Source organism: Sebastes umbrosus, chromosome 23 (assembly GCF_015220745.1).
Source record: "Sebastes umbrosus isolate fSebUmb1 chromosome 23, fSebUmb1.pri, whole genome shotgun sequence".
NCBI lineage: Eukaryota > Metazoa > Chordata > Actinopteri > Perciformes > Sebastidae > Sebastes > Sebastes umbrosus.
Window position 1 is genome coordinate 11,995,823 of NC_051291.1, and position 26,402 is coordinate 12,022,224.

The window sequence follows — 26,402 nt, forward strand, 5'->3', positions numbered from 1 at the left end:
TTAATCAAGGCTAAAGTCCATTATCCAGATTATCATAATAATCACTTTATTTACTCTGAAACAATGAGTGTCTTCTGTGAATGAATGAAAGAAAGGTGTTGAAAGGGTTCCAGAGAACGGATTCCTATACCCAGATTGTGATTAAATCAAGCTGTTGATACTGAAACAACAGAAATGAAATGGTTGATTCTTGAAGTGAAATAACAAACTGAAGGAAGGTTTTTTTGTTTGTTTGTTTCTTGTCACTCCTCTGTGGTAAGGGGCCCTATTAGCCTTTGTTGAATCTAATCTGTAGATTAATCAGGGGTCAATCCTTCAAAAGCCAAATGACCTTTATGTTCTTGCTGTGACTTGCAGTAAAGTAAGCCTCTGCAAGGCACCGTTCCTTAACCTTGAATTGAAAGTTTGACACTCCCCCACCACCACACCTTGTGGTTTCCTCCTGGGGCTGGTTACATGCAGAATAGCAGTTTATCGACATGTGGGTGTGTGATCTCTAACCAAATTCCCCCTAACCACCTGATCAGTATTAGTCATCATTGGGCAGGAAGACATACCCATCCTCCTCTGCTAGAGACTAAATTTACTGCGAGATGAATTTAACTATGTGGTGTGTCCGACAGTCAAATGAGGCTGACATCAGGCTACGTTCTCACTGCTGGTTTTCTTTGTTGTGGTTATAAATCGTGCAACTTGTGTTGTGTACATGACACGAAGCGTTTCTGTTTTTAGCTTTGCAGCAATGAGATCTCTCTGTATGAGAAATGCATCATTTCCTTTTTAGTTTGTGTCTACCTTTCAATAAAATATCCATTTTGGTGCTGCCTTGACAATAAACCATGTTCATTTTAGAGTGAGAGAGAATATGTTTTTGTGATTTGGGTGAGCTGAGCGTTTTTTTTTAAGTGTCTTATTTCGAGTTAAGGGAAAGATTTGTTCTAATTTGTGGACAGTTCTCACGTCCTCTCAACTTCATGGGAAGCAAAAATAGCAATTTAGATATACTGTTGTAAATATATATTTAGATATGGGCTATCTCTTTTCAGATTACAGAATTAGTTCATGGCTTCCGCATAAACACAGACTCATTTCATTAAAAGAAACATGAGACGGTTAACCCTATATTCTAAAAAGGCACATAATGAGTCTGAATTTGTGTCATTAGAGTTTGCTTGATATATTTTTGCATGGGGAAACACGCTATCTTACACCATTTTAGTTTGCAGCTAAACATGCGCCTCAATTATTTTATTATTTTATTTATTTATTTGATGTAATGTTATGGTCACACATTGTACATTTCACAGCACACAGTGAGATTTAGCTACCGCATTTAACCCATCCTAGTATATTAGGAGCAGTGGGCAGCTACTATACAGCGCCTGGGGAGCAGTTTTTGGGGGTCGGTGTCTTGCTCATGGGCACCTCGGCAGTGCCCAGGGGGCAAACTGGCACCTCTCCAGCTAATAGTCCACACTCCGTACTTGGTCTGTGCGGGGACTTGAACTGGCGACCCCCTGATTCCTAAGCCGAGCCACTTTTATATGACCTGTGAAATAAATAACCTCTGAATTTATGAACTCTGTTGCCATAGATTGGTGTATTTAAAACTTTAATTAAAGCAGGATTACCAAACAGGCAACTACCTCAGGGCCCCCAAAGGGTCACTCGGTCCAAATTTAAGAATATGCACCACTATAGCACAACTTCACCTAGAATGGTAGAGGCCTTACTTTCATAGAGTTTAAGAGCAATCAAACTAATCCTCCTCCTTTACTGACAGACCCCTAGAAGCCTCTGGAGGGCCCCTGGAGGGCCCCAGACCTCATACTGGGAACCAGTGCCTAGGGTGCCTCAAGATAAAGTAACCAGAGAAACTTTTCAAGGGATATGACGTCAGACAGCCTCGCCTCTCCATAGTTTGCATCATGAAGCTAACCAGTCCTAAATGTTGCAACAGCGGAAGTTGGGTGATTTCAAAATAATGGTTATATTATTGGATTATTATTATTACTGATGCATTCATTTGTAACTACCATATCAATGTTGTAGGAGGATCAAATGTTATATGCTCTACTTTATATAAACTTAAACAGTTTTAACTGCAACATATATTGTATTTTTTTTTTTTTTATTGTCACACATTGTATATAGCACAGCATACAGTGAAGTTTAGCTACTGTATTTAACCCATCTTAGTATATTAGGAGCAGTGGGCAGCTACTATACAGCGCCTTGGGAGCAGTTTTTGGGGGTCAGTGTCTTGCTCATGGGCACCTTGGCAGTGCCCAGGGGGCAAACTGGCACCTCTCCAGCTAATAGTCCACACTCCGTACTTGGTCTGTGCGGGGAATAACTGTTTATCATTAATTTATACAATGATTTATATATATAATTTATCTTTGTTGTAGGTCTATGGTACGACGGTACGACGGAGTAGTAGGGCCACATTGAGGAAAAAAAAATAAATCTGAGATTTCGAGAATAAAGTCATAATATTAAGAGAAAAAAGTCGTAGTATTATCAGAATAAAGTCATAATATTATAAAGTAGTAATTTTACGTGTCATTTTCTTTTTTTCTAGTAAAGTTATGACTTTATTCTTGTAATATAACAACTTTTTTCTCGTAATGTTATGACTATTTTCTCGTAAAGTTATGACTTTATTCTCGTAATATTATGACTTTATTCACGTAAAGTTATGACTTTATTCACGTAAAGTTATGACTTTATTCTCGTAACATTATGACTATTTTCTCGTAACATTATTTCTATTTTCTCGTAAAGTTATGACTTTCTTCTCATAAAGTTACGACTTTTTTCTCGTAACATTACGACTTTATTCTTGTAACATTACGAGTTTTTTCTCGTATTATGACTTTATTCTGTAAATCTCAGATGTTTTTCCCTCAACGTGGCCCTAATACTCCATCGTACATTGTCTCTTTGGCCCTCACTGCATTAGACTTATATACTATAAACTTACACTATAAACTGTGTTACCTTCATCACAATGATCAAATATTTTGCGGCTCCAGACAGATTTTTTCTCTTTTTTTTGCCTAAAATGTCTCTTTTGATAGTAAAGATTGCTGACCCCTGACCTAGAGACAAAAAAAACCAACAATCTGCAACAGTCCTTAGTAATATTTACTTTCCTCCCTCGTCTTATTTTGAAAACATCAACCGGATGTGCTGCACCGCACTGAGGCTAACTGACGGGTTGTGTCAGTCAGTCGATGGATGGTTCCGCTGCAGAGCAGAAAAACGGGCGAAAAGATCAGTAAATTAACACCTCCAGGAGAATTAACCCTTCAACTAAACCCTAACCCGTCAAGAGGAATAAACCTACTGCCAGGTAAGCTCAAACCAACACTTTAAGGTCGTGTATTTTAACTTTTTTTTACTAAAAGGGGGCTAACATTTGAGCTAAAGGGGCTAACGTTAAAGTTAACTAACTTCCCGTTGGGAGGTAGTTAGTTGTGTCACAGTGTTTAATGTCCGACCTCTGGTTGTTATGAACCATTAATTCATGTAGTAGTATTAAGATGTTTGTCTAGTTTTCACACAGAGAGAGAGAGACTAGGCTTACATTTGCCTGTAGTGATAAAGGGCGGGGCAGGTTTCACAAGTAAAGATAACCCTCCTGGTTCATGTCATATCATCCTGCATGGTATGCTTAACTATATTACATGATTTTATGTTTTTCCATGGAGAGAAATAGCTCAGTTGCCTGTTTCCCATGCTCCCTGCTCTCTGGGTTAAATTGCGCAGTGCCAGCTTGCTGCCAAGTTCAGACCTCAATTCAATTCAAACAACTTTATTAATCCCTCTAGGGGCAATTGGTTTGGTGCAGCTTGTGCATAAAAACATAGATAAAACACAGTGGCACACAACAACAACAACAATATATGTAAGCTTTAAAAATATATATAAAACAGGACCCAAAACGATTACTGATGTAAAGTCCTGACTCCTGTACTGGCACATTTAACCCAACAAAAAAAAAAAACATGTTTAGGTTTCTCATTGTTTTTTATTTATTTATTTGTATTTATTTTGCAAAATTTAAGACTATACAACATAACAAAAAAATAAATTAATAATATAAAGTGCAGGAAGAGGCAAAAAACCCACTGGGCTTATCTGAAGCCTCCACCTAGAGACAGGATTAATATGAAGAAATAATATGACTACATAATATAATAACATATAATTTGCAGTATATCCTTTTCGACACGTGTCATTGTTTTTTTTGGGTTTTTTTCAATATTATATTTATTGTTTTTTGTTCATTTTGAAACAGAACAAACATTCACAAACAATAATAACATTCTCGGTACAAAGAAACTTAATAAACCTAATATTAATATAAAATAAGCCAGTATAGGTACAGGAAAAAAATATTATACACAAAAAATAGATATATAAGTAAAAATAATATACACAAGTAAAAGAAATAAAATTTAAAACAATAAAATAAAATAAAATCTATTTATATATACATATATATATATATATACATACATACACATATACGCACACACAGTATATACACATACAAAAACACATACATATAATCAATAAAAAAAATCAGTGTACAATTCAGTCATCATCCTATTCTATCTCCCTATTCACAATCATCCTGCTCCAGCAATGATACAAATTACAATTACTTTGGAGTTACGGTGGTAGCACCAATCCTTATCGGATCACAGGGATCTACAGTCAGGCCGTTCATAAAATGTATGAAAGGTTTCCACATCATATAAAAATCCTCAACTTTACCTCTTACTATGAAAGTCAGTTTTTCTAATGCCAGACTAGAAGACATCTCTTTAATCCATTGACTAGAGTTAGGTCTCAGAATATCCTTCCATTTTAAAGGTTTCTCATTGTTATATTATGATCATTTTGCAATACATCCTTGTCGACACGAGGTTATTAGTCACGTGAAGCAGGGGAACTGGCCTATCATCTGAGCATGACAAACAGAGACAATACTCATGCTATATTCATCATGAATCAGTGGAAGTTATCAGTCATCACAGTCATGCAGCAGGAGCATTTAGACATGCCTAGTGACAGCAGTGGGGTTTGACATCTGTGTGGTTTGTGTGTGTTGGTGTAGTAGTGTTGTCAGGGTGAAGCAGTAGTGAAAGCTCTAGTTCCTTTATTTCTGGGGGGCCATGTGAACTGATTGCTCCGAGCTAAACTTAGAATGGGTATTCCTATTTAGGCTGAAGGCACTGCTCTCCATTTAGAGAGATCTTTATTTGGTGTATTCTCCAAGAGCACACACGAAGCAGTTAAAGGAATATGTCTGTTCTCTATTTTGTGATGTTTTGTAGACCAAATATGAATCAATTTATCCAGAAAAGATTGGTCGAGAGATAGAAAATGAATTTGTCTTTTTTCATGCTTAAATGCCAAACATTAGCTCGTACCAGCTTCCTAAATGTAAGTATTTTATATTATACCATTGATAACTGAATATCAAACCCAGTCGCACAGCAGTTCGTGAAATAGTCACGAAATTTAATGTATTGATTAATGTACATAGACACAAATTTCACATTTTTTTTCGTGAAGGTCAGCATGAAATCAATTCGTACTGCATGTAATCCACATAATTGTGAAACAGGGAGTATAAAGAGAGGTGAACGCCGCGTAGCGAGGAGATTGGGATGGATAGGTGTTTGTGTACCGTGTGAAACCACAAGTCAAAGTTGATTTGTTTGTCATGTAACTTGGGTGTGTTGGTCAGACAAAACAAGACATTTGAAGATGTCACCTTGTACTTTCTGGTGTTAGACTAAATGATTAATTGAGAAAATAATCAGCAAATGAATTGATCATGAAAATATATTGTTAGTTGCATCCCTTATTCACAGGCCTTTTCTGTAGTATAGTATAGAAGACACCATAGAAGGTCACAGGGTTAGCAGGATGACTTTTTTTCATGGCACTTTCCTGAAAAGTCTGCAGCTTTAAATGCATCACATGAGGCTGTGCGTGCAGGACAGGGGCTTCCACAGGAAAAAGTCCAGAATTTGCCTGTCGGTGACGTCAGGATCTCCCCTTCCCCTGTCATGTAATACTGAATTTCCCTCCATTATGTTCCTCTCTATGCTGCTGCCGTGTCCAGTGGAAAACGCCTGAAAGTGTGGAACAAATGCCATTGTTTCTCCATGACCATGGAGCAAGTTTTTTTTTTTTTTTAGCAGGCGCACTGGTCAGTTATGTTGAGGGTACAGTTGACCTGATGGACCACCAGTTTCATTGTTTCGCTCCCTGTCAGTGATCTCTATAAAGGCTGCAGTGAGTAATCGAGAGGCTCTACATTCGAAAGGCCATACTCCTGTGAGATCAGCAGTCCCGTGCAGCTGTTGAGCTCACACGAGGAAGGAGGGCAGAGGTGAATGACTGACAGGGAAAGAAAATCAAGGTCGTGACCTGCGACTGCCATGGAAACTCTTGACCTTCAAGCTTGCGTGCAACAAGAGAGAAAGAAGCAAAGGAACGACTGTATTTTCTTCTCTCATAGCTCAGTCGGGATTAAGCAGCGTCCTGCTGTGAAACCGCAATATTGAAGGGATAGATCAGCTCAGCTGCACTCCCTCTGCCTCTGAGATATTGCAGGCGTTTTATGCAACAAAGGAAGGAAATGGAAACGAACAAAAAATGTCACCCCTGCTTAGATAAGCAATTTTCATGTGATTAAGACATTGCAGCATTGGCAAAGTAGAGTGCTAGAGTATTTTTTTAAGCTTGATTATTATGTAATCACACTTACTTCCTTCAATCCCCATGATTAGCATTTGTACTGAGGATTTAAATACATTTTTTTAAGCAAAAATGGCACAAAACCTCTGCTTGCAGCGTCTTTAATATGAAGATTTGCTGGTTTTCTCTGTGTTATATAATTGTAAACTAAATATATTTGGGTTTTGAACTGTTGGCTGGACAAAACAATACATTTTAAGTCATCAACAAGGAAAATGTGATGGGCATTTCCAGTATTTGCTGACATTTTATAGACCAAACAATGAATAGAGAAAATAGTCTGCAGATTAATCAATATTGAAAATAATTGTAAGGTGCAGCCATGATTATCGATCATATAAGACAAAGAAATGGAGCAAATCCTCACATTTGAGAAACTGGAACAAGGAAATCTGGGAGGTCTCAGTATTTAGCAGGAAACTGAATATAACACAGCAACCTTCAGGATAACTCCACTTACTGTGCAAACATTTCCCCTCTCCAGCAGTTACTGATTAATAGGCCGGCCACATTGAGGCAGAACGAAATGTTGAGATTGTGTGACATTAATCTGTCGATGTCCTTGCTATATTCTCTTGATAAGAGGTTGTTCTGAAGTGACCTGCCTCAATCACTACAGTTTAAATCACAAAACCTCCTACATCTTTATGGGTTAGATGTGCTAAAAAATGGGTTTAAGTACCACTCATGCTGGTTACCTGGCGCTCTGATTATCTTTTTCACCCTCTAACTTAAACAAACACAACTTCAGGGCAGGTATGCATGTGCCTGTCAGATGTGTATGCGCTCATCTCTGCTGTCTACAGCAACAGTATCCTGTTGTTTCCTGCTTCTCAGCCCCATTCATGACACTATTACTGAGTGACAACCCCCAGAGCACTCTGAGAAACATAAACACGGGGTGAATAGACAGTCTGCTGCTGGTTTGTGGGAAAGAATATGCTCTTGTACACAAAGGCCTATTTTGCCTTGACATCTTTCCAACTATTTAGCATATTTGGTTGCGTCTTCTTCATCTATCTCCACTTTCCCCTCCCTACGCTGGTTGTGAAGGTCATTGGCCTCAAGGACTGGGTATCGTTTTTAAAAAATTACGATACCAATAGAGTATCAATATGAATGGAAGCTGTGTGTGTGTCCCACTGGCTAGCTAATCGTCGCACTGCACAGCACTCATACAGCGGATACTGCTGATTACCCACGGTGGCAGGGCCGCATATCATGGAAGCGTAATGGACCTTTCACAAAGAATGTGGTAACGGCGCCACTGCGCTCTGAAACCCATTATTTCCAATGGCTTGCACAGCACAACAACGGCTTTTCGCTGCTAAGATATCTCCGTGTTCAGAGCCGCGTGCAGGCAGGCAATCCCGGCTGTATGGGTTCAAGGACACTTGCAGTGATTGGCTGCGAGCAAAACCATACAAATATTATTTTTTTTTCTAGATCTGGGCACAAAAAGGATCAATTGCAGGCATTGTTTGACTGGAGAAGTTTCAAATCAACTTGGTACTGGGTTATTTCGGACGATACCTTTAAAGGTATTGAGTACCGATACCCATCCCTACTGGCCTCTCGTTTCCATTTCCAACAGCATAGTGCAGTAAGCTTTCATGTGCTTTTAATAACACACATGTCATCTCTTGCTGTCTTACTATCATCCTCTCTTCCACCCTTTAGCTCTGCAGCTGGTCACATGCAGCTGTCGCTCTGAATCATCATTCACGAATCAACAAACTACCAATATTTGTTAAGCCTACTTCTGCTTTAAAACAGCCATGTCAGCCTCATCTGTGCAAATTTGGATACAAATGAGTTGTATGAGTAGTGAGTCGGTTTCGGCATTGTAGCATTGAGGAATGCAGTCGTTCACTTCTATCTTAAGGCTGTTGTTGGCGACCAAATTCCAGCGTGCTCAGTACATTTACTTATCAGTCTTTAGTGGGTATCATTGTTGTGTTTGATTACGTAAGCCTGTAATCTAAGAACCCCTGTTCCAGTTTCTGCAGCCTTGATGAAATCATGCATTTCTTAGCAGAAAAGATGTATGTGCTTATTTGTCACTTCAAATGTAGATGACAAAAACAATTCCAGATGGTAATCTGTTCATCTTATATTCTCTACTAATTTTGCTCATTCCCCTTGTGTTTTTTGGGTTGTGCATAGCAGCACACAGTGTTGGGTTTTGCAGTAGACTGACAGATTAAGTGGACTTCAGACCTGGCTTTGGTCAACACAGCATTGTTTACAGTCGTAGGTCAAGCTGCGTTCAATTGTTTAACACAGTCCCCATGTCCTCCAGAGCCAAGGGTGTGCAGATGCTTGTTCCTGTTTGCTGTTGATTGCATCAGGTCTGGGAAATACATTGTTGCGCGTGAAGATTTTTTGGCATTTTTCTGTACATCTGTGCCTTTTTATATTTTAATAAGTTTTGCTAGTAGAGTCTCTTGATTAAAAGCAACATATCTAGATCTGAAGTCTACGAAACCTTTTGGAGGTTTGTCCTCAGCAGCGTTTTACGTAAGAAGACTTGTTGCCGTGTTTAGACTAGATATTTGTGGCTCGTTCCATGCGTCCCTTGTGTGTCCCTCTCGTGTTTTTGCAGCAGTGATTGGGGAATGAAGAATATGGACAGCTGGTGGGGAAATGCCAAAGGGACAAGATGACAAGACTGGGCTGGATAGTGTGTGATATTTTGTGCTGAGAAATGGGCTCCCATGGTTTTTGTTTTTCTATTACGCACACATCTTGCAGAATTCAACTGTGTGATGGATCTCTGGCGGTCCACACAGCACATTAATATTGATATTAATGCTTGTGAGGGTTTGAACAAACAGAAAACTCTGGACTTTTGCCCTGTATATAAAGTACACAGTACGTGTTTTGTGTGTGTAGTCGAAGTTTTCGGATTCAAGATGATTTCAAATCTGACAGTCTGACATCAATATAGTAGGAATATAACAATAATAATATCATATTACTTTAATATATAAGATACCTTCATAATGTGAGAGCTGCAACTAACACGCTGTTCCCTGCTTTGTTGTATCAAGGCTATCATCATTCATGAGGAAGTTGAGTAAAATCAAACGTGTGGTTTTCTCTAGAAGAAGTGACAGACAGCATCTGTTTGTGTGTGTTTGTCTGTTTGACTGACCTGATTGTAAACTACAAACACAGTTAAAGAGACGATTGTTCCCCAGCTAGCAGTGATCACAATACCACCCTCTGTCCAATCCTGCCCTGGAGGGCACGGGCCACTGACCACTGGCCAACATGCATACACACACACACACACACACACTAAGCACCAGCCACCGTCCACTCTCTGTCACGCTCAACTGAAAGAGGCCCTGTGTGTTAAAATGCATCTTTTGTGATCCGATCACAAGTGGATAGCTCCAGATAAGAGATTACTTACATTATTGATGTTTGAATGAGTGTAACTGACGATCAGACTAGTCTACAAAATCAAAAGTGAAGGAGAAAGAGAGAGACAGAGACTTTGGGGTTTTCATTTGGCCCTCTTTTTATCGGTATCAGTGAAATCTTGTACCAAGAAATAGCTGTACAGACAGATCAAAAAATGCTTTTAATATGCATAATATAGGGTTGCTTTCACATACACTATTTCACAAATTTGTATTATTATTTTATAGATTGCATTTTTATTGAGATTTATTTATTTAGTTATTTGTACTAATTTAAATCTGAGGAAAGTTTTCCATTTTAAATTTACATTTTATGATTTTGACTAAGGCTTCAGCTAACGATTATTCTCATTATTGATTAAAGTTTTTTTCATAAAAGGTCAGAATATAGTGAAAAATACCCATGACAAAGGACTAAGATGACTTGTTTTGTCCTAACAACTAGTAATGCACCGATACCGATACTGGTATCGTATATCAGTCCGATATTGACTCAAATACCTGGATGGGGTATCGATGACAATAGGCCGATCTGGTATCAGATACCATTAATTTGAAATAATAATTCAGTAAATTTCTATCTATGTATTTATTTGTTACATTTTGTTTTACAAAGTTAGCAAAAAATGTTCAAGCCTGATGTTTCCTTACACATAAAATAATGATCCCAGTCACTTCCATACAGTGAGGCATACAGCCTATTAATTAAACACTGGTATTGGATCGGTACTCAGTATCGGACGATATACCAAAGCCCAAGTATCGGTATTGGGACTTTAAAAGTCGGATCGGTGCGTCCCTACTAAAAACAGTCCAAAACCTAAAGAAAGAAGAAGCTGTAAATGAGGAATGTTTGCATTTCTGCTTGAAAAATGACCAACGATTAATAGATTATCCAAATAATTATTTTTCTGTCAATTGACTAATTGTTTTCAGCTCAACTTTTACAAGTTTATTTTTAAACTTAAAAACGTTCGGCTCGGTCCATATCTTGGTCACAGATTATAGCCTTTTCAACTCTTGATTTGATTTGTTTGTGGCGTACAACAACTTGAATCAATAATTCAGTCTGTTAATTGTTAGAAATAATGACAGATGACCATCACTTATGAATTCAAATGTATTTCCCATCCTAGTAGTGGTTGCAGTTTTCTCAGAGGTGCAATTGAATGCGAGCTGGAAAGTAAAAATTCGATTTTGAGTGGTCACTTGAGATGCATTTTAGACTGACGCCAGGTGTCCGCTGCAGTCTGCCTCAGCTGTACGTAACCACAATCTGAATATATATGGTTACAAGATAGAGTGGGGCCAGTCAAGCTGATGGAGAAGAGAGAGGAAGAGGATGGAGGGGATGAATAAAGAGAGCCTGTTGAGTTTGAAATGATGGCCGTGAGGAGAGAAGAGAGTAACAGAGGATGGTCTGTGGTACCCGTCTGAAGGAAACGGAAGCCGCCCGCTGTGTGCTTCTTGACACTTTCTTTTTCTCCGTCAGACTCCCACACACACACACCAATGTATATAGCTCAGCTGAGACTCTGTGTGCCGCCAGCAACCACTGTGGTTTCAGTTTGTCATGTGTTGAGGGTTGTGAGGTTATAGAAATGGATGAAAACACCCACCTGCTGCCTGGATTATCAAACCAGATCACACACTTTCACTCCCCTTAATCTTCCATTTCTCTCTGTATCACTCCTCTGAACTATTCCTTTTCTTAGTCACAGTATTATTCACCCTCTTATCAGTGTGTGTTGTTGTGACAGAATTATAATGTTGGCTGGATGTTGTCATTCAGCTGTGGGTTTCATAAAGAGAAGAAGAGTGTGACAGTGTTTAACAGACATGTTTCCCTTCCTCTTTGCTGTATATATTTAATAACGCAACTGTCTGTGATGTTGGCTCTTCCCACACTGTATTTGAGAAGCTTACCCTGAAAAACTTTCAATAATAATACATGTTTATCTGATGAATTATGCATATATTTTACAATATATCTACACAATTAATTAATTGTGTTCCCTTTAATTTGTTCATGTTGTAATGGAGCCGGTAGCAATTAATTACATTTTTTTTTTAAACTGTAAACAGCAAATAGCTTATATTTCTACTTGATGAATGGCTAAAAATTAGAGATGCACCGATTGCAATTTTCTTGGCCGATTCGGATTTTTTTTTTTTAAGTCAGAACAGACGATTCGGATTTTCTTTCTTTCTAAGAACTATAATTGAGCATACACATAACATTTTTGTAACTTTTCTTTGAAATTCAATTCTATGTTTATAATAAAACATTGACTAATAAATTATTATTATGAAATTCAATATTCTCCAAAACTGCACCAGGTTACAGGACCTTCTTCTTCTTTTTTTTTAGCTCATATCCCTAAAGAAACGCCTGGTTGTGCTGTAGTAGTATTAGGTATTTCTAACGAGTGAGCTAACAGGGAGTTTTAATCACATTCATTCATTGACACATCATTTGTTTTTATGTGTTTTTCCAGGCCCTACACACTGAGTGTAACTGAGGGCAGCAGAGATGTCGGGCTCCTACGATGACTCCATGATCGACGTCTCCAGTGATAGCTTCTGGGAGGTGAGACGCATGAATCCCTTTACACTACCTGCCCTTTAATCAAGTGTCATAGTGATTTTGTGTTGCTGAAAACTGCTATGTTGAGATGACATTTACATTTGATGAAATCTGAAGAAATCCAGTGAATATAACAACTTTAACAACACAATAATGCTGCTGTAAATTATTCTGTGTTCGCTCTTTATTCTCTAAATAAATAAACTCCACTCAGAGAGCAATGCCTTCGAAGAAATCTAGTGTGATCCATGGCCATAACTACCGTTTTCTAGCTCCTGTTCAACTATCTTTCTCCGTCTGTTGCTGGTTCTCAGGTTGGTAACTACAAACGATCAGTGAAACGGGTAGACGATGGCAATCGGCTCTGTAATGATCTGATGAGCTGTCTTCATGAGCGGGCACGTATTGAAAAGACCTACGCACAGCAGCTCACAGAATGGGGGAAGCGCTGGCGGCAACTCATAGAAAAAGGTAGGAATATAAAAACCTTAAACCTCACATTAGATTATATAGAGCAGTTTTAATTTCCAGAGTCAGACCCTGAGATATTATTTTATTTAGCATACCAACTGTAGTAGAAAAAAGTCCCAGAGATTATGCTTCTTAGGGACAATAATATTAAGATTTCATATAAATGAAAGACTGACTAGTAAATATCTCTTCCCTCAGGCCCTCAGTATGGTACGTTGGAGCGGGCGTGGACCGCTCTGTGCACAGAGGCGGAGAAGGTGAGCGAGCTCCACATGGAGGTGAAATCAGCACTGATGGGAGAAGACTACGAGAAGCTGAAGAACTGGCAGAGAGACTCGTACCACAAACAGATGATCGGCGGCTACAAAGAGACTAAAGAGGCCGATGACGGCTTCCGCAAGGCTCAGAAACCCTGGGCCAAGAGACTCAAAGAGGTGTGGAAGCAATTCCTATCAAATATGTTTTGAACTATAAACAACTAAGCAGTCACCACAAGAAAATGACTGATTACAGCCGTGACTATCAATTTCACCCTTCAGTTCACATGATTACATATTACTGACTCGCTAAGTATTGTTTACCCCTCCATGACTACATGCTTACTAAACAACAACACAGCAGAACCACAGTTGCAGCCTCTTGAGAATAAGAAGCTATTGCCACACATTAGCCACAGTGTGCCAAAGTGGCAGCCAGTAACTGTATTCTGTCGTTCTTTGTAGAAAGGAAGGAAACACTGAGGGCTTTGCAGAGGAGACTTGCACCTCTTAGTTCAAATTCAGGTCAATGTATTTCCTACTACTGCTTTCATTTTAGCAGCCTGTTTACTCGGCAGTACACACATTCCTTTCTTTTGTGCATGTGTATAAGAGCATGCAAGTATTTGTATGTTCGAAGCCACTGAACGTTAAGCAACCTCCAGGCCTTGCTTCCATTTCCTGTGTGTGTGTGATGTCACCAGGGGGTGGTGACATCCCCCCCTTGTCATTGAGCAGCGATAGAACAATACGGTTTTGTATCCCTGCTGGTTTATTGATTGACCAGACAGACAGTGACAAGTGGTAGAGGGCAGAGAGGAAATGAGGCTAATTAATAGGTCTAGAAAATGAGTAGCTGACGCAGGGAGTGTGTCAATAATAGACACATACATGCTAAACTGGACACAGTATTTGACTCATAGTCTTCAGCCCTCGTTGGTTTTTAGCGGATTGACACATACAGTAACTGCTTGTCATTTCAAATTAGGGAGGAGGACATGACCTCATGGTTTGTTCACACGACTGCTCTGGCTTCGGCCCAAATTACACTCGCCACAGCCCAAGACGCTCTTCAGATAAAACCACGAAGGATGAGTTCGCTTCCTCAATTCCTATCTGTTGGAGTTTAAATATAAACAAAGTGACAGAGGAGTGGTTCCTGTCATAAATGCATCACATATCAGACTTACCAGGCGTCAGTGTTTCCAGGTGTTGCGTTGGTTTCTGTATATGAGGTGTTATTCATTCATTCCAGCATTCGTGCGTCTGGGGCCTCAAATTGCCAAGCTTCTCTTAGTAGGAAATTAGTTGTAATGATTCCTAAAATGACAAAATAACACACATTTAGTCACGCTTTTAGGCACAGAGAGAAAAATAAGTTAAATGTCCTTGAAAACCTTCTCCAAAATGACAGAAGCAGCCACATGTATGCACATTTTGTATTAAAAATGAAATACTTTTAGTGACTGACTTTTCCAACAACTTAATCCAAAAAAGATGTTGTAACTTAAATCCCTCAGTCAGACACCAAATGTACCTTAAAAGACTGGCGCTATTGCCTGCATTTTATTTTATCGGTTGAATCCACAGATGGAGACAATGAAGAAGTCCTATCACTCTGCCTGTAAAGAAGAGAAGCTGGCAGCCAGCAGGGAGACCAACAGCAAACTGGAGAGCAACAACAACCCCGAAGCCCAGAAGAAGCTCCAGGAAAAGGTGGAGAAGTGTCAGCAGGAGGCGCAGAAGGTAGGGCTTCCTTTGGAAAAAACCGAGGTCAAAATTGTTTTTTATTTTTCTAGGAAGATTCCTAAAGGTATTCCTGTTCCCATTGCTTGCTCAATTTCCTTCCATTTAGCTTTATAGTTCGGTCTACACCAACCTATGAAGGGCCTTAGTTGAGTTACCTTATAGTAGTCCCCTGTATTCTTTGATAGCTGTAGAGTTTAGTTGGTTTTGTAAACTGGTATATTTCATGACGATCTTAAAGGGGATTATAGTTGAAATTAAGAGCCTGTGTGTTTTGGATGTGTAATTTATAACTCAAGTAAGAACGTAGTCTGCTAAAAAAATGATATCAGCATTGGTAGAGGTCTCGAGATACACAAGTACATCATCAGGTATTCATGTTTTCACTTCATTCCTCCCTTTGTCCCAGACTAAAGAACGCTACGAGAAATCCCTGGAAGAACTCGACAAGTTGACCCCTCAGTATATGGAGAACATGGAGCAGGTGTTTGAGCAGTGGCAGCAGTTTGAAGACAAACGAATCCGCTTCTTCAGCGAGCTGCTGCTGGAGGTTAAACAGCACCTGGATCTCTCAACCAATCACAGGTCAGACACATGGACAGTCACAGGGGTTGCTCTTCTCCAGTCATTGGTCAGACCGGCCATTTAATGTCTGAATACATAAATATAGCCGCAGCCGGTGAACAGTGCTGTGAGAGATGCTTGAGATTTTAAATCATCTAGAAAATAATGTACAATATTGTTTCCATAGATTCCAGACAATCTACCACACGCTGGAAGACACAGTCTCTGCTACTGATGCCGAAGACGACCTGAAATGGTTCCGGTCCAATCACGGCCCCGGCATGCCAATGAACTGGCCCCAGTTTGAGGTACTACCGCCTTGATTTATACTAATAAAAGAGTGGGAGAGTGGCTCTCAAAAAGATGTCATATCACAGACCACAAACAGACACACATTAGGTCATCATGCTCACTCACTTTATTTAATCACATGAACTCTTACGGAGGGTTTTTTGTAGTTGCGGACTTGAAGACACAGAGTAATAGTCCTTATATATTAGTAATACACTCACTATGGATAAGTATCTCGTACAACTCCACTTCAAAACACCCAAACTATCCCTTTAAAGACCACTGGTGCTCTCCCAGGCCTAACTACGGGAACCACCAGTAAAAAGGACGACGGACCATGAAGTCGTGCTGAAAAAAATGTCAAGGGCAGTATTGCAATAGCTTTTTACAACATTACACGTAGCCCTGGCAGGAATTAATGCCCAGTGTCATTTTTGTCATTGATATATGCTGTTTGGCAGCAGGAGGTGGAAGTAAATCTCTCCTCAGCAGTCAGAGTGGCAATGAGGAATGTAGAGATATCATCTTCCCAACAGGAGGTGAAATAAGAAAAAGAGGACGGGAAGGCAAAGAGAAGCTTCATGTGCTTGCAATGCTTCAATTTATAGTTCTTTTGAGTGCTCTTGCAGGCCTAGCTGTTACAATGGGGAGCCTTGTTCCACTTCCTTCATTACCAGGCTGTTTTTCTTTCTGAGTAATGCTTGGTTTTTTGGAAAGGAATACGTTTTTTCTGTGACAAGATTCACATACAAAAAAAGAGTGCGACGTAACCTGTTAGACAGCCAAAAGAAACTTGAATGAATAATTAATGTCAAAAACAATACAGCACGCTCATATCTTGATTATTCTGCAAGCTACTGGCTCTTTAGTTCATGTTGTTTGTTATAGAAGCAATCCCTACAATCATTTGTCATTGCTACATTCACAAACTAACCATTTCTGCAGCTCACAGTGTATACTCCACAGCTTTAGGATCAGACTGTGTCGTCCACATTAACCCTTTTTCCACACCTGCTTCCCTTTCCCCGTGTCTGACAGAATTTGGACTGGTCCGATCCTCGCTCCTTTAAGAGAAGGTCCATTGTAGTGAGTTCTGCATGGGAGGGCTGTTCTTTTTCAGCCATGAGGGGGGGGAGATCCTTTTTTTTCCAATAACACTCTCACTCCTTACTGCTTCTATTTATGTGTGTGTTTGAGGTGGTTGCGTTTATATCTTGTATTCAAGTTTCAAAGAATATTAATAGGACAAAGATGACTGTCCCTGCCAAAGTATGTTAACATATCCACCTCTGATAACTACAGGATGCTTACATACCTGTTCCTGGATATCAGACTGACTCTATACCACTGTTAAGACAGCTCAGACTCTCTGTTCTTTCTAACCTTTGAACTCTGTCCCCTCAGTGGCCCTTCCACTTATTACTCTGTCCATGTGAACCCTGCAGTACGTCACATGATGCCACCATAGCTCAGCAATGTCACAGAAGAGTCTCAGAGGTCATAAACTAGACAAGGAAGATCTTTTGATCTTTGGCCTGATAAATCAGAGGGGTAAGACAAGGACTTTGTAGATCTCAGAGGTCACACTCGATAGTGTACTATATCATTTATATGAAAGAGGGCCTTTACAAGGGCTGTCTGAATTATGATTATTTATGTGAGACGTCTTGCTGCTGCCATGTCATGATAGATGCTGGAAATTTCTACTGTGGGCAAAAATTCTCACCGGGGGCTTGACATTAAGCTTTCTCAGCTAATTGATGTTTTAGTTGCTCATTAGCCAAACTTACTTGTCTGAAATGGAAAATGAAGGCCTACTAAAAAATAAATAAAATCAACAGGGATTTGGACAATTATTATAATCTACTAATGTACAAAACATACAATTGGTATGCTCTACTCAAAGCTCATTAGTCTTTCCACTGGTCCAACAATCACCAACTCTGGTGCTTTGTACAGATTATTGGCATTAGTAGTTTTAATTACAGTATGTATTATAAGCTGCCAGGAGCTAATGTAAGGAAGGTAAACAGGTCATACTTCCCTCTCTAATATCTGTTTTGTATTGCTGTGGAAACATCTCCTTTAAACAACTGTATTTATTCAAGTTTCTTGCCAAAATCTACATTTTACAAAATTACGTTTGAACTGGGGTTGTCAAAGTTACCACGTTAATAACGCGTCAATGCAAATTTGTTTTAACGCCACTAATTTCTTTAACGCAACTTGCGATTTCTAGGTTGTACCAGGCTCAATAACACTCCAAACAACTGGCATGGCCATCTTCAAAGGGGTCCAATGACCTCTGACCTCAAGATATGTGAATTAAAATGTGTTCTGTGGGTACCCACGAGTCTCCCCTTTACAGACATATGCCCACTTGATGATAATCACATGCAGTTTGGGGCAAGTCATAGTCAAGTCAGCACACTGACAGCTGTTGTTGCCTGTTGGACTTAAGTTTGCCAAAAACATTTTCTCTTCTATAACTGTGTGGCTGTTGTGATCTCTCTCTTGCTCCACTCTCCCTGGTTATCCTCTGGTGTGGGGGTTGGGGGGAGGGAGACTCCTGGGTGCTGTGTTTCTTTCAACAGGTGATGGATACTGTACATGGTGGTGTCTCTCATCTTATCAGGCCTGCGCTGTACTGTATAAACGCTCATCTTGCATGTACAGTTTCACAATCCAGAGTCGGTGTCACAGCCTGTTTCACAGATTTCTGTGTGTGTATATTGCTGTGCACATGTCTGTGGATTGTTCTCCCACTGCCAGCTGTGAAAGCATGTTTTGAACCAAGCTCAACCACCAGTAGTAGACGTAATACTTGACTCTGACGTGTGTCTGTGTGTGTTTGTGTCTACCAGGACTGGTCCATAGACCTGAACCGAACCCTCAGCAGACGAGAAAAGAAGAAGCCAGAGGGCGTCACACTGACGGGCATCAGTCAAACCGGGTCAGACCAGCCGGTCCAGCCTGCCAAAACCAGCAGCAGGTAGATATCTGATCACTCACTGACTCACTTTTCCTGTCTCTAACAAACACACAGAAAACTGAGCATGTGTTCCTAATGCACACACACAAACACACTCACTTACCCGTCCAAACCCCCACATCAGAGATAATCCCAGCGCACCACACATGGCGTCTTCCTCTCCAGGAATGCCTGTAAAACGTTACATAAGTGAAGCTCCGGGAGTGACGTCAAGGTATACTGCCGTTTCCATGGCAACGGTAAACATTTTGTCACCGTTTGTTGGGAAAGAATTCACCCCAGCGAGACTAAAGTCGGCTGGTGCATAGTTGAAAGCGAGCCAAAAAGTAATGTGGAAACCTATTACTCACACACACACAAAGGGAGACTTTCATAGCATGGATATTAGTACCGGGAAGTTCAAAGAAGGCCAGATTAGTTTTTAAGTCAAACACCTGCACCTGGATTGAGCAAGTTTGTGATTAAAGGAAAGATTAAAAGAAATACTAAAACAAAGTTTAGCTAAATAACATGTTTTTATGACAGAAAAGGAGTGTATGAATCACCGGCTTGTTTGAGATTTAAGCAGAATGGTAGCAACAAAAGCTCTAAGGCCCCAAACAGTGTCTTTTTGTTGCCAGATCAGACAGCTCATTTTTTGCAGTTTGCTGCTTCTTTTTTATTTCATGTATTGCTAGGCAACCACCAAATTAGTGCTAACGTTACCTTATTACAAACCATGAACTCTATGCGACCCAAATAGTTAATAGAACAGTTTAAATTAGTGAAAACAACTTACCTGAAATCTCAAGTAGGCTACTGCACTAATCTATCTCCTGCTGTTTCCTGTTCGTGGTAACTACGGTTGGTAAAGTCATAAAGCTCCGGGTATCTCACCACAATGAGAAAAAAAAACGCTAATGACGTCGGGCGCTTTTCCGCTCTGAGTTGAATTCTTTTCAACTCGAGGCGTTCAGGACACTCCTGTAAAAACGCAGGGCGCACAGAGTGGATAAACGTTGAGCTGCTCAGTAACGCAAAAGCAGTGCACAAAATGCTTCAATCTCATTGAAAACAATTACAAAAAATTCGCCCCAGGCTGCTAAAACTGTCTGATCGAGGCCTAATGATGTGTAATGGAATTAGACTAGACGCTCTTCATGTTTGATTGGCAGGTTTTAATAGCATGATGTCACCTTTTTAAGATAAGATAAGAGCTTAGTTGTCCCCGCGGAGAAATGTGTCTGGTGTTGTGGCAACAGCACCAAGGACATAACAGTGGTTCATAGAAACGACAACAAACATCTGATTAAGATATAAACTTCTCATGCATCCATCATCACGGTGCAAATTACAGTTTTGTATTTATATCTATTATTCAGAATTGTAAGTGAATTTAGTCGTGGTTATCCCGTCTTGAGTTCTGGCCACTCTCATCTTATTATCCAGACATCAGTAGGAAGTGGCGTGTATGAGAGCACTAGAGGAGTGTCTAGAGGAGTCAACAAAGGGAATGTCAGGCACAGAAAGTATTTGCCCTTTGAACTTGGGAATGTTGTCTGGCTCTCCCCCGTCCAGCATTTACAGCACATTGTTTTCCTGTCATTTCCTACATCTTTGGGCGTGACTGGGGGGTTTTGTTTATGTACAGCGTCTGGATAGGTTCAGTCTGAAACAGTTTGGATTATCTTTCTGTAGTCAGAGAGCTCTGAGGGTCAAAAACAGCCTTCACCGTGAAGGTCGGTGACTTATCTTGATTGTAATTTTTAATCGGCATCAGAAAGCCAGCCCTCACTAGTATCACATATTTGCCCTTTTTGATTGTCTGAAGCTTGAATGAACGTGGTTTCAACACCCGCCGTAATACAGCTCTTTGAATACATTGGATCTTAAGGTTTGTTTGTTGACTGAAACCATCCAAAGTTACATTGTGCCAGACTCTCAGTGGAGTTGTGTTTGGTGTAATAACTCCTCGGGCTCAACTCAGAGAGCGTGGCATGACTATGCAAACAAAGGCGTTCACATTTCTCCGCTTCACACTCTCAAGGGCCAACTGATAGTTGCTGCTGTTCACGGTCCAATAATTCAGTAAACAGGGAGTAGAAACCCTGTGTTTCCTCTGATACAGGTGGAGCGCTGTTGTTTGGTTTGTTCCTTGATGCGGAAAGTGACAATTATAGGAAGTAAACTGCCCTTGTGAAAGATTTTGCACCTACACAAACCCAGAGCTGACAATTAAGTGTTTAATGTGTCTTTTCTATCTGTTTAGAAGTTGTTTTGTTGACTGTTTTCACTGCTTTGTTGATGTTACTCAGGCATTACATAGAAATACAATAATTACTGGATCATCTATCTCATGAAACAAAGTCACAATTAACTGTTTGCTAAGCCTCTTGGCTCCTTGGCCTTGGAAGCTCACTACAGTAGGTTATAAACTCGTTAGCCAGTTATGCTAACATTTTTATGGAGTCATAAGAGTGCCATAAAAAAGAATAAATCTGTAAAGGAATAAGAAAATAAATGTGGAAATATAAAGACAAATAATTAAAAGAATAAGTAAATATATAAATAAATTTGGAAATATGAAAAAAATAAAAGAATATGTAAGTAAATAAATAAATGTGGAAATATAATAAAGACAAATAAAAAATAATTATACACATTTTGATTTATTTTCACATTATTTGTTCATTTATTTCTGTATATATTTATATATTTTGAAAAATATATATTTATAAAAATACTGTCATTTAGATGCAATAAATAAATATATATATATATTTGTAAAAATATAGAAATAAATGAACAAATAAATGTGAAAATAAATGAAAATGTTTATACTTGTTATTTTATATTTTGATATTTGTCTTTATATTTCCATATGTATTTATTTTCTTCATATTTCCACATTTTTCTTTATTATCTTTTACAGATTTATTCTTTTTTATGGCCCTCCTATGACTCCATAATTTGCAGCGTACATTTAAGCATGTCTACAGGTCATGCATGTTACACAGGTGTGTCTTTTATGTGTGCGTGTACATGTCAACAACCGATCTTTCACTGTGTCCCATGTTGTCAGCCTGACTGTGCCCACTAACACAGCGGCAGTGGGCTCAAACCCCTTTGATGAAGATGACGAAGAGGAGGAGGAGGAGGAGGAGGAGAAGGAGGAGGAGAAGGAGGAGGAGATGGAGCAGCAGACCACAGTCAACCACATCAGTGTGAATAAAGAGGAAATAAAAACGTTGGTGAACAGAAGAAAAAACACTCCTCCCGCCCACCCACAACCTCCCCCGCCTTATTTCTTGTTTCTATCTTTGTGTCATGGATCGCCGTTGGTGCCGCGTTTCTTTTTTTCACAACATTTCCTTGTCTCGGTTACTTTGATCCCTTCTTCCTTATATCCACCTCTCTCTCCTCCCCCAGGTGGCAGGTTGTTGTGTTGCTCTGCATGGTCGCTGGAATGACACACAAAGCCAATGTATCTGTCCTTCGCTCCTAACAGTGCAATGTCTTGCAGAACATTAAATGTCATGCGCATGTGGGCGCATGTCTCTGCTGCGGGAGATGTCTTACAGTCAGATCTGAATATTGACACACTTATACACATGTGTATATAGATTGGTCATTTATATCAGACAATAATCATGCTGTATAGCATCAAAAGAAGTGTACATACACATATAAATGCATAAAAGACCAAATAAGATACACAAATGTGACCATCATACTGCATTTTTGTTGCCGTAAATCACCAAAAAAAGCAGGTAAAACCAGTGTCAACAGTAGATTTGCAATAAAAGACACTGTGAACAGATCTGACTGTAAATCCTTTATGTATGTGCTGGTGTGTGTTTATTATTTTTCAGTTAATAACTCTCTGTCAGAGCCAAGTTCTCTCTGGTGTTTAGGTGGCTCCCTCTGTTGGCCGTCCAGGTTAAACTCCAATCATGCTTTCACAACAATGATTTGTCTTGCTTGGTCTCATGTTGCTGTATTTTTCATGCGTCTTTTGATATGCAGCCATGTTGTTTTGTTGCATTGTGTGCACCCCCACTTGAAGCTGTTGATCTTAAAGTGGCATCCAATAGACTTTTGAATCATTTATGGTGCTGCCTGAGCCAAACGCTTGCTTTGTAGCATTGATGCCATGTGTAAGCATGTTTTCCACTTATTTAGAGGATGTTTTTAAGATGAATCACAAAGCTCTCACCGGATCTTGAAATGTACTTTTGGCTTTTTGTGTTTTTACTTAACTTGGTGTTTTCATTTATTTTTCTCGCTTTTCTAACTTTTAACTTTTTGTTCCTGCTTGCCGTACGCCTGGCATGCTGGGTTGTCCCGTCGATGCGTTGTAAGGCCCTGAGATGAACGTGACAATACGTTTTTTCTAAGTGTCTCTTTTGTCTGTCCATCCAGTGCGAGCAGTATGGAGAAGACTGCGGACTGGTCCGATGAAGACACAGGTGGTAACCCGTTCTCCGCCAACGGCGACGGGAATCCGTTCGAAGATGAGCCGGCTTCTCCGGTCGTATCTGTGGCTGTCAAAGCCCTCTATGACTATGAAGGACAGGAGCAGGATGAGCTGACCTTCAAAGCAGGTACGTAGCGGGAATGGTGAGAAAAACTTATGAACGTTGTCGTCACTACCACATTGCATTGTGGGATATTTATGTCGCCGTAGTGTCCAGCATACTGTAATATTTCACCGGAAATAGTATGCAATTTGCATACTATTGGTTTCAGACGTACTAAAAAATCTCACATAGTGTTTTAGCGTACTAAATAGGTTACTGGAATACAAATATACATCCCTTCTTCCTTCTTCCTCCAGGGGATGAATTCACCAAAATTGGCGAAGAAGATGATCAGGGTTGGTGCAAAGGCCGGCTCAAGGACGGAAAAACAGGCCTCTATCCTGCTAACTATGTGGAAGACACCCAGTAATGAATTATCACAAATGAATAAATGTGAAGAAAGAAGAAAGCGATGTGTTGCAAAGTGACTGCCGGCTGGAAACGAGAAAGGCTCTGCCTTATTTTTAACTCCCTGTTGGTGAAGACTGGACGAGTGTTGGAGGAGGACGGAGGAGAGAAGTTGCAGATTTATTAAAGGACCACTTGAGATGTTGTTGCTTGCCACAGATATGAAAGATGGAAATGAACAAGTTTCCAGATGATTCCAGGCGAAGAAGATCACAGAGGAAAAAATTGCTGTCAGCGTAAGATATGTTACTTAGAATCCCATTTATGCTGTTACAAAAATAATAGCCTTTCAAGTAGATAAAATGAAATTTATGTGTGAACTTATATATTTTGTTTAAACGAAACACTGGGATGACACTCTGACAAATCGTCTTGCGATGTTACATGCAGCCTTCAAGCCACTATGGATTCATTAAAGGGAGATGACCCTTTTTTATAACCATAATTATCTATTTTAGGTTTGAAACCTGTTCCTGAATCCAGTCCATAAATGTTAATTGTTTTTGACAAAGTAGGCCCTTATAATGGGATTATTGTGTCAGGTTTAACCTGATTTTAAATTAGTGCTTACGTTGTTCTGTCATTCCTTTCAGGGTTCTGTTTGTCCATTCAGTTCATCAACTGTTCTGGTTATTTTATAAGGAATGATGAAGATCAGTAGAGCCGTATCCTGATGTAGTCTTCATTTAGTTCACAGTGGGTGGGTTCCTCTAGTCACTGCAATTGAATGTATATTCACTGATTGTATTTTCTCACTTATGGATTGTTCACTTTAGGTGAGGTTGGGTTTTTTTCAAGCACTGACCCATTAATGAACCCCCAGAACAAACTGTCCTCAAGCTCTTCACACAGATCTCTCTATTGATCGTAATACTATATGGGTTATTTTTCACGCAACACTGAAAGTTTATCTCACTTGAATCTCCATGTTTTAATTTTCTCACTTCTTGTTTAAACGTCAAGTTATGGGAGAATATTTTCTGTTGTTTTTTTTTAAAATATATTACAATTTATAGCAATAAAACCACAGCCGAGTATGGCGCCGCATACCTGCATGTAAATAGCCTGGACGGAATGAAATATTAGAACAAATTAAGCATCGATATCAGATGATATGTAGTTGGAAATTGATGATTGTTAATTTATGATGCCACAAGTGCTTTTGTTCTACTCTTGTTAGAATGCTGTGACTGAGAATCAGTTTGTATAGTAATTGAATGTTTTATGGCAAATATCCCTTGAATCTGTTATTTTGATATATTTGTAAATATGATTATTTTTCCCATCACAGACGGCCATACTCATTGAATTAATCAACAAAATATGTGAATTATTGTCAATTTTCCCCTTAGGAGCCATGACATGAATGGATATACCTGATTTCATACACATGTTTGGCTCATCAAGTATTTCGTAGGCTTGTATTTCTGCAGGCTTTTCACTTCTCATTAATTGCCCAATATGTATCAATGAAATCATTGCTCTCAAAAGCTATTTGATGCCTTTAACTGCAGCATGAGAGGAAGATGAATTTTGTTGTCTTTAATAATAGTGAGAAAGGAGACGTTTTGCCATGTTTTCAGGGCATGCTGTCGTCAAAACGCAGCAACAGCTGTACTTGCACAGTAAGGTTTGTAAATGTTGTCCCACAACATAATAAATGAATTTATTGGAAAAAAAATATATTTTGCCTTTGTCTTGAGTACTGATATTTCTCATCTTTAACTTTTCACTTATGATGTCAAGATATTTACTGTATCTAAAAAGAGCTTAATTTTTGTGTGTGTGTGTAAAGAGCCTTAAAAACTTTTGAATATAGTTAATTTACTCAACCAATAGTTTAGCAGTACAATACTTTTGGTTGCAGACTCAGTGTCCTGTTGAAGTAAATGTCAAGTGAGGCACATCTACAGTACAGTGTAAATGAAAATAAGGAAAATGCCACTAACATGCCTTGAACTTAGCATTATGAAATTTAACACACAACATTTTATATATTTATATATATATATGTCCCACAACATATATATATATATGTATAATATTTGTATAATATATATATTATACAAATATTATACATATATATGTAATTTATATATTACACATATATATGTATCATATATATACATGTAAATATATATATATGTATATATATATGTATATACATATATATGTATATACATATATATATAACATAGCATATCTATGGGTTAAACAGACAAACAGTAATTAAATGTATATAAACAAACAAAACACAAAATACTTACTTTTAAGACTTAAAAAAAAAATCTAAACCCAACTGAAGCTTCA

At 39.1% G+C, this 26,402-nt stretch overlaps 1 protein-coding gene across 4 annotated transcripts; it reads left to right on the top strand.

The window, feature by feature from the left end:
* Nucleotides 1–3,190: 3,190 nt before the first annotated feature.
* pacsin2 (protein kinase C and casein kinase substrate in neurons 2) lies at nt 3,191–25,772 on the top strand. Of its 4 annotated transcripts, XM_037760358.1 has the most exons (12): nt 3,191–3,358; nt 12,716–12,807; nt 13,119–13,275; nt 13,474–13,709; nt 15,123–15,278; nt 15,688–15,863; nt 16,030–16,150; nt 17,172–17,219; nt 18,998–19,125; nt 22,187–22,351; nt 23,527–23,708; nt 23,942–25,772. In XM_037760358.1, exons 2-12 carry the CDS (start codon nt 12,751–12,753, stop codon nt 24,052–24,054), a joined length of 1,539 nt encoding a protein of 512 aa, XP_037616286.1. In that variant the 5' UTR covers nt 3,191–3,358; nt 12,716–12,750; the 3' UTR covers nt 24,055–25,772. The 4 variants fall into 4 exon arrangements, with proteins under 4 accessions (XP_037616286.1, XP_037616288.1, XP_037616287.1 ...); XM_037760360.1 differs by lacking the exon at nt 22,187–22,351; XM_037760359.1 differs by lacking the exon at nt 17,172–17,219.
* The last annotated feature ends 630 nt before the right edge of the window (nt 25,773–26,402 follow it).

Excerpts from the sequence above, each read along its gene's own strand:
- pacsin2 (XM_037760358.1), top strand. The coding sequence starts at position 12,751 with ATGTCGGGCTCCTACGATGACTCCATGATCGACGTCTCCAGTGATAGC. Across the intron at positions 13,710-15,122 it reads GGGCCAAGAGACTCAAAGAG|ATGGAGACAATGAAGAAGTC; the intron begins GTGTGGAAGCAA and ends TTGAATCCACAG. Across the intron at positions 15,279-15,687 it reads GTCAGCAGGAGGCGCAGAAG|ACTAAAGAACGCTACGAGAA; the intron begins GTAGGGCTTCCT and ends CCTTTGTCCCAG.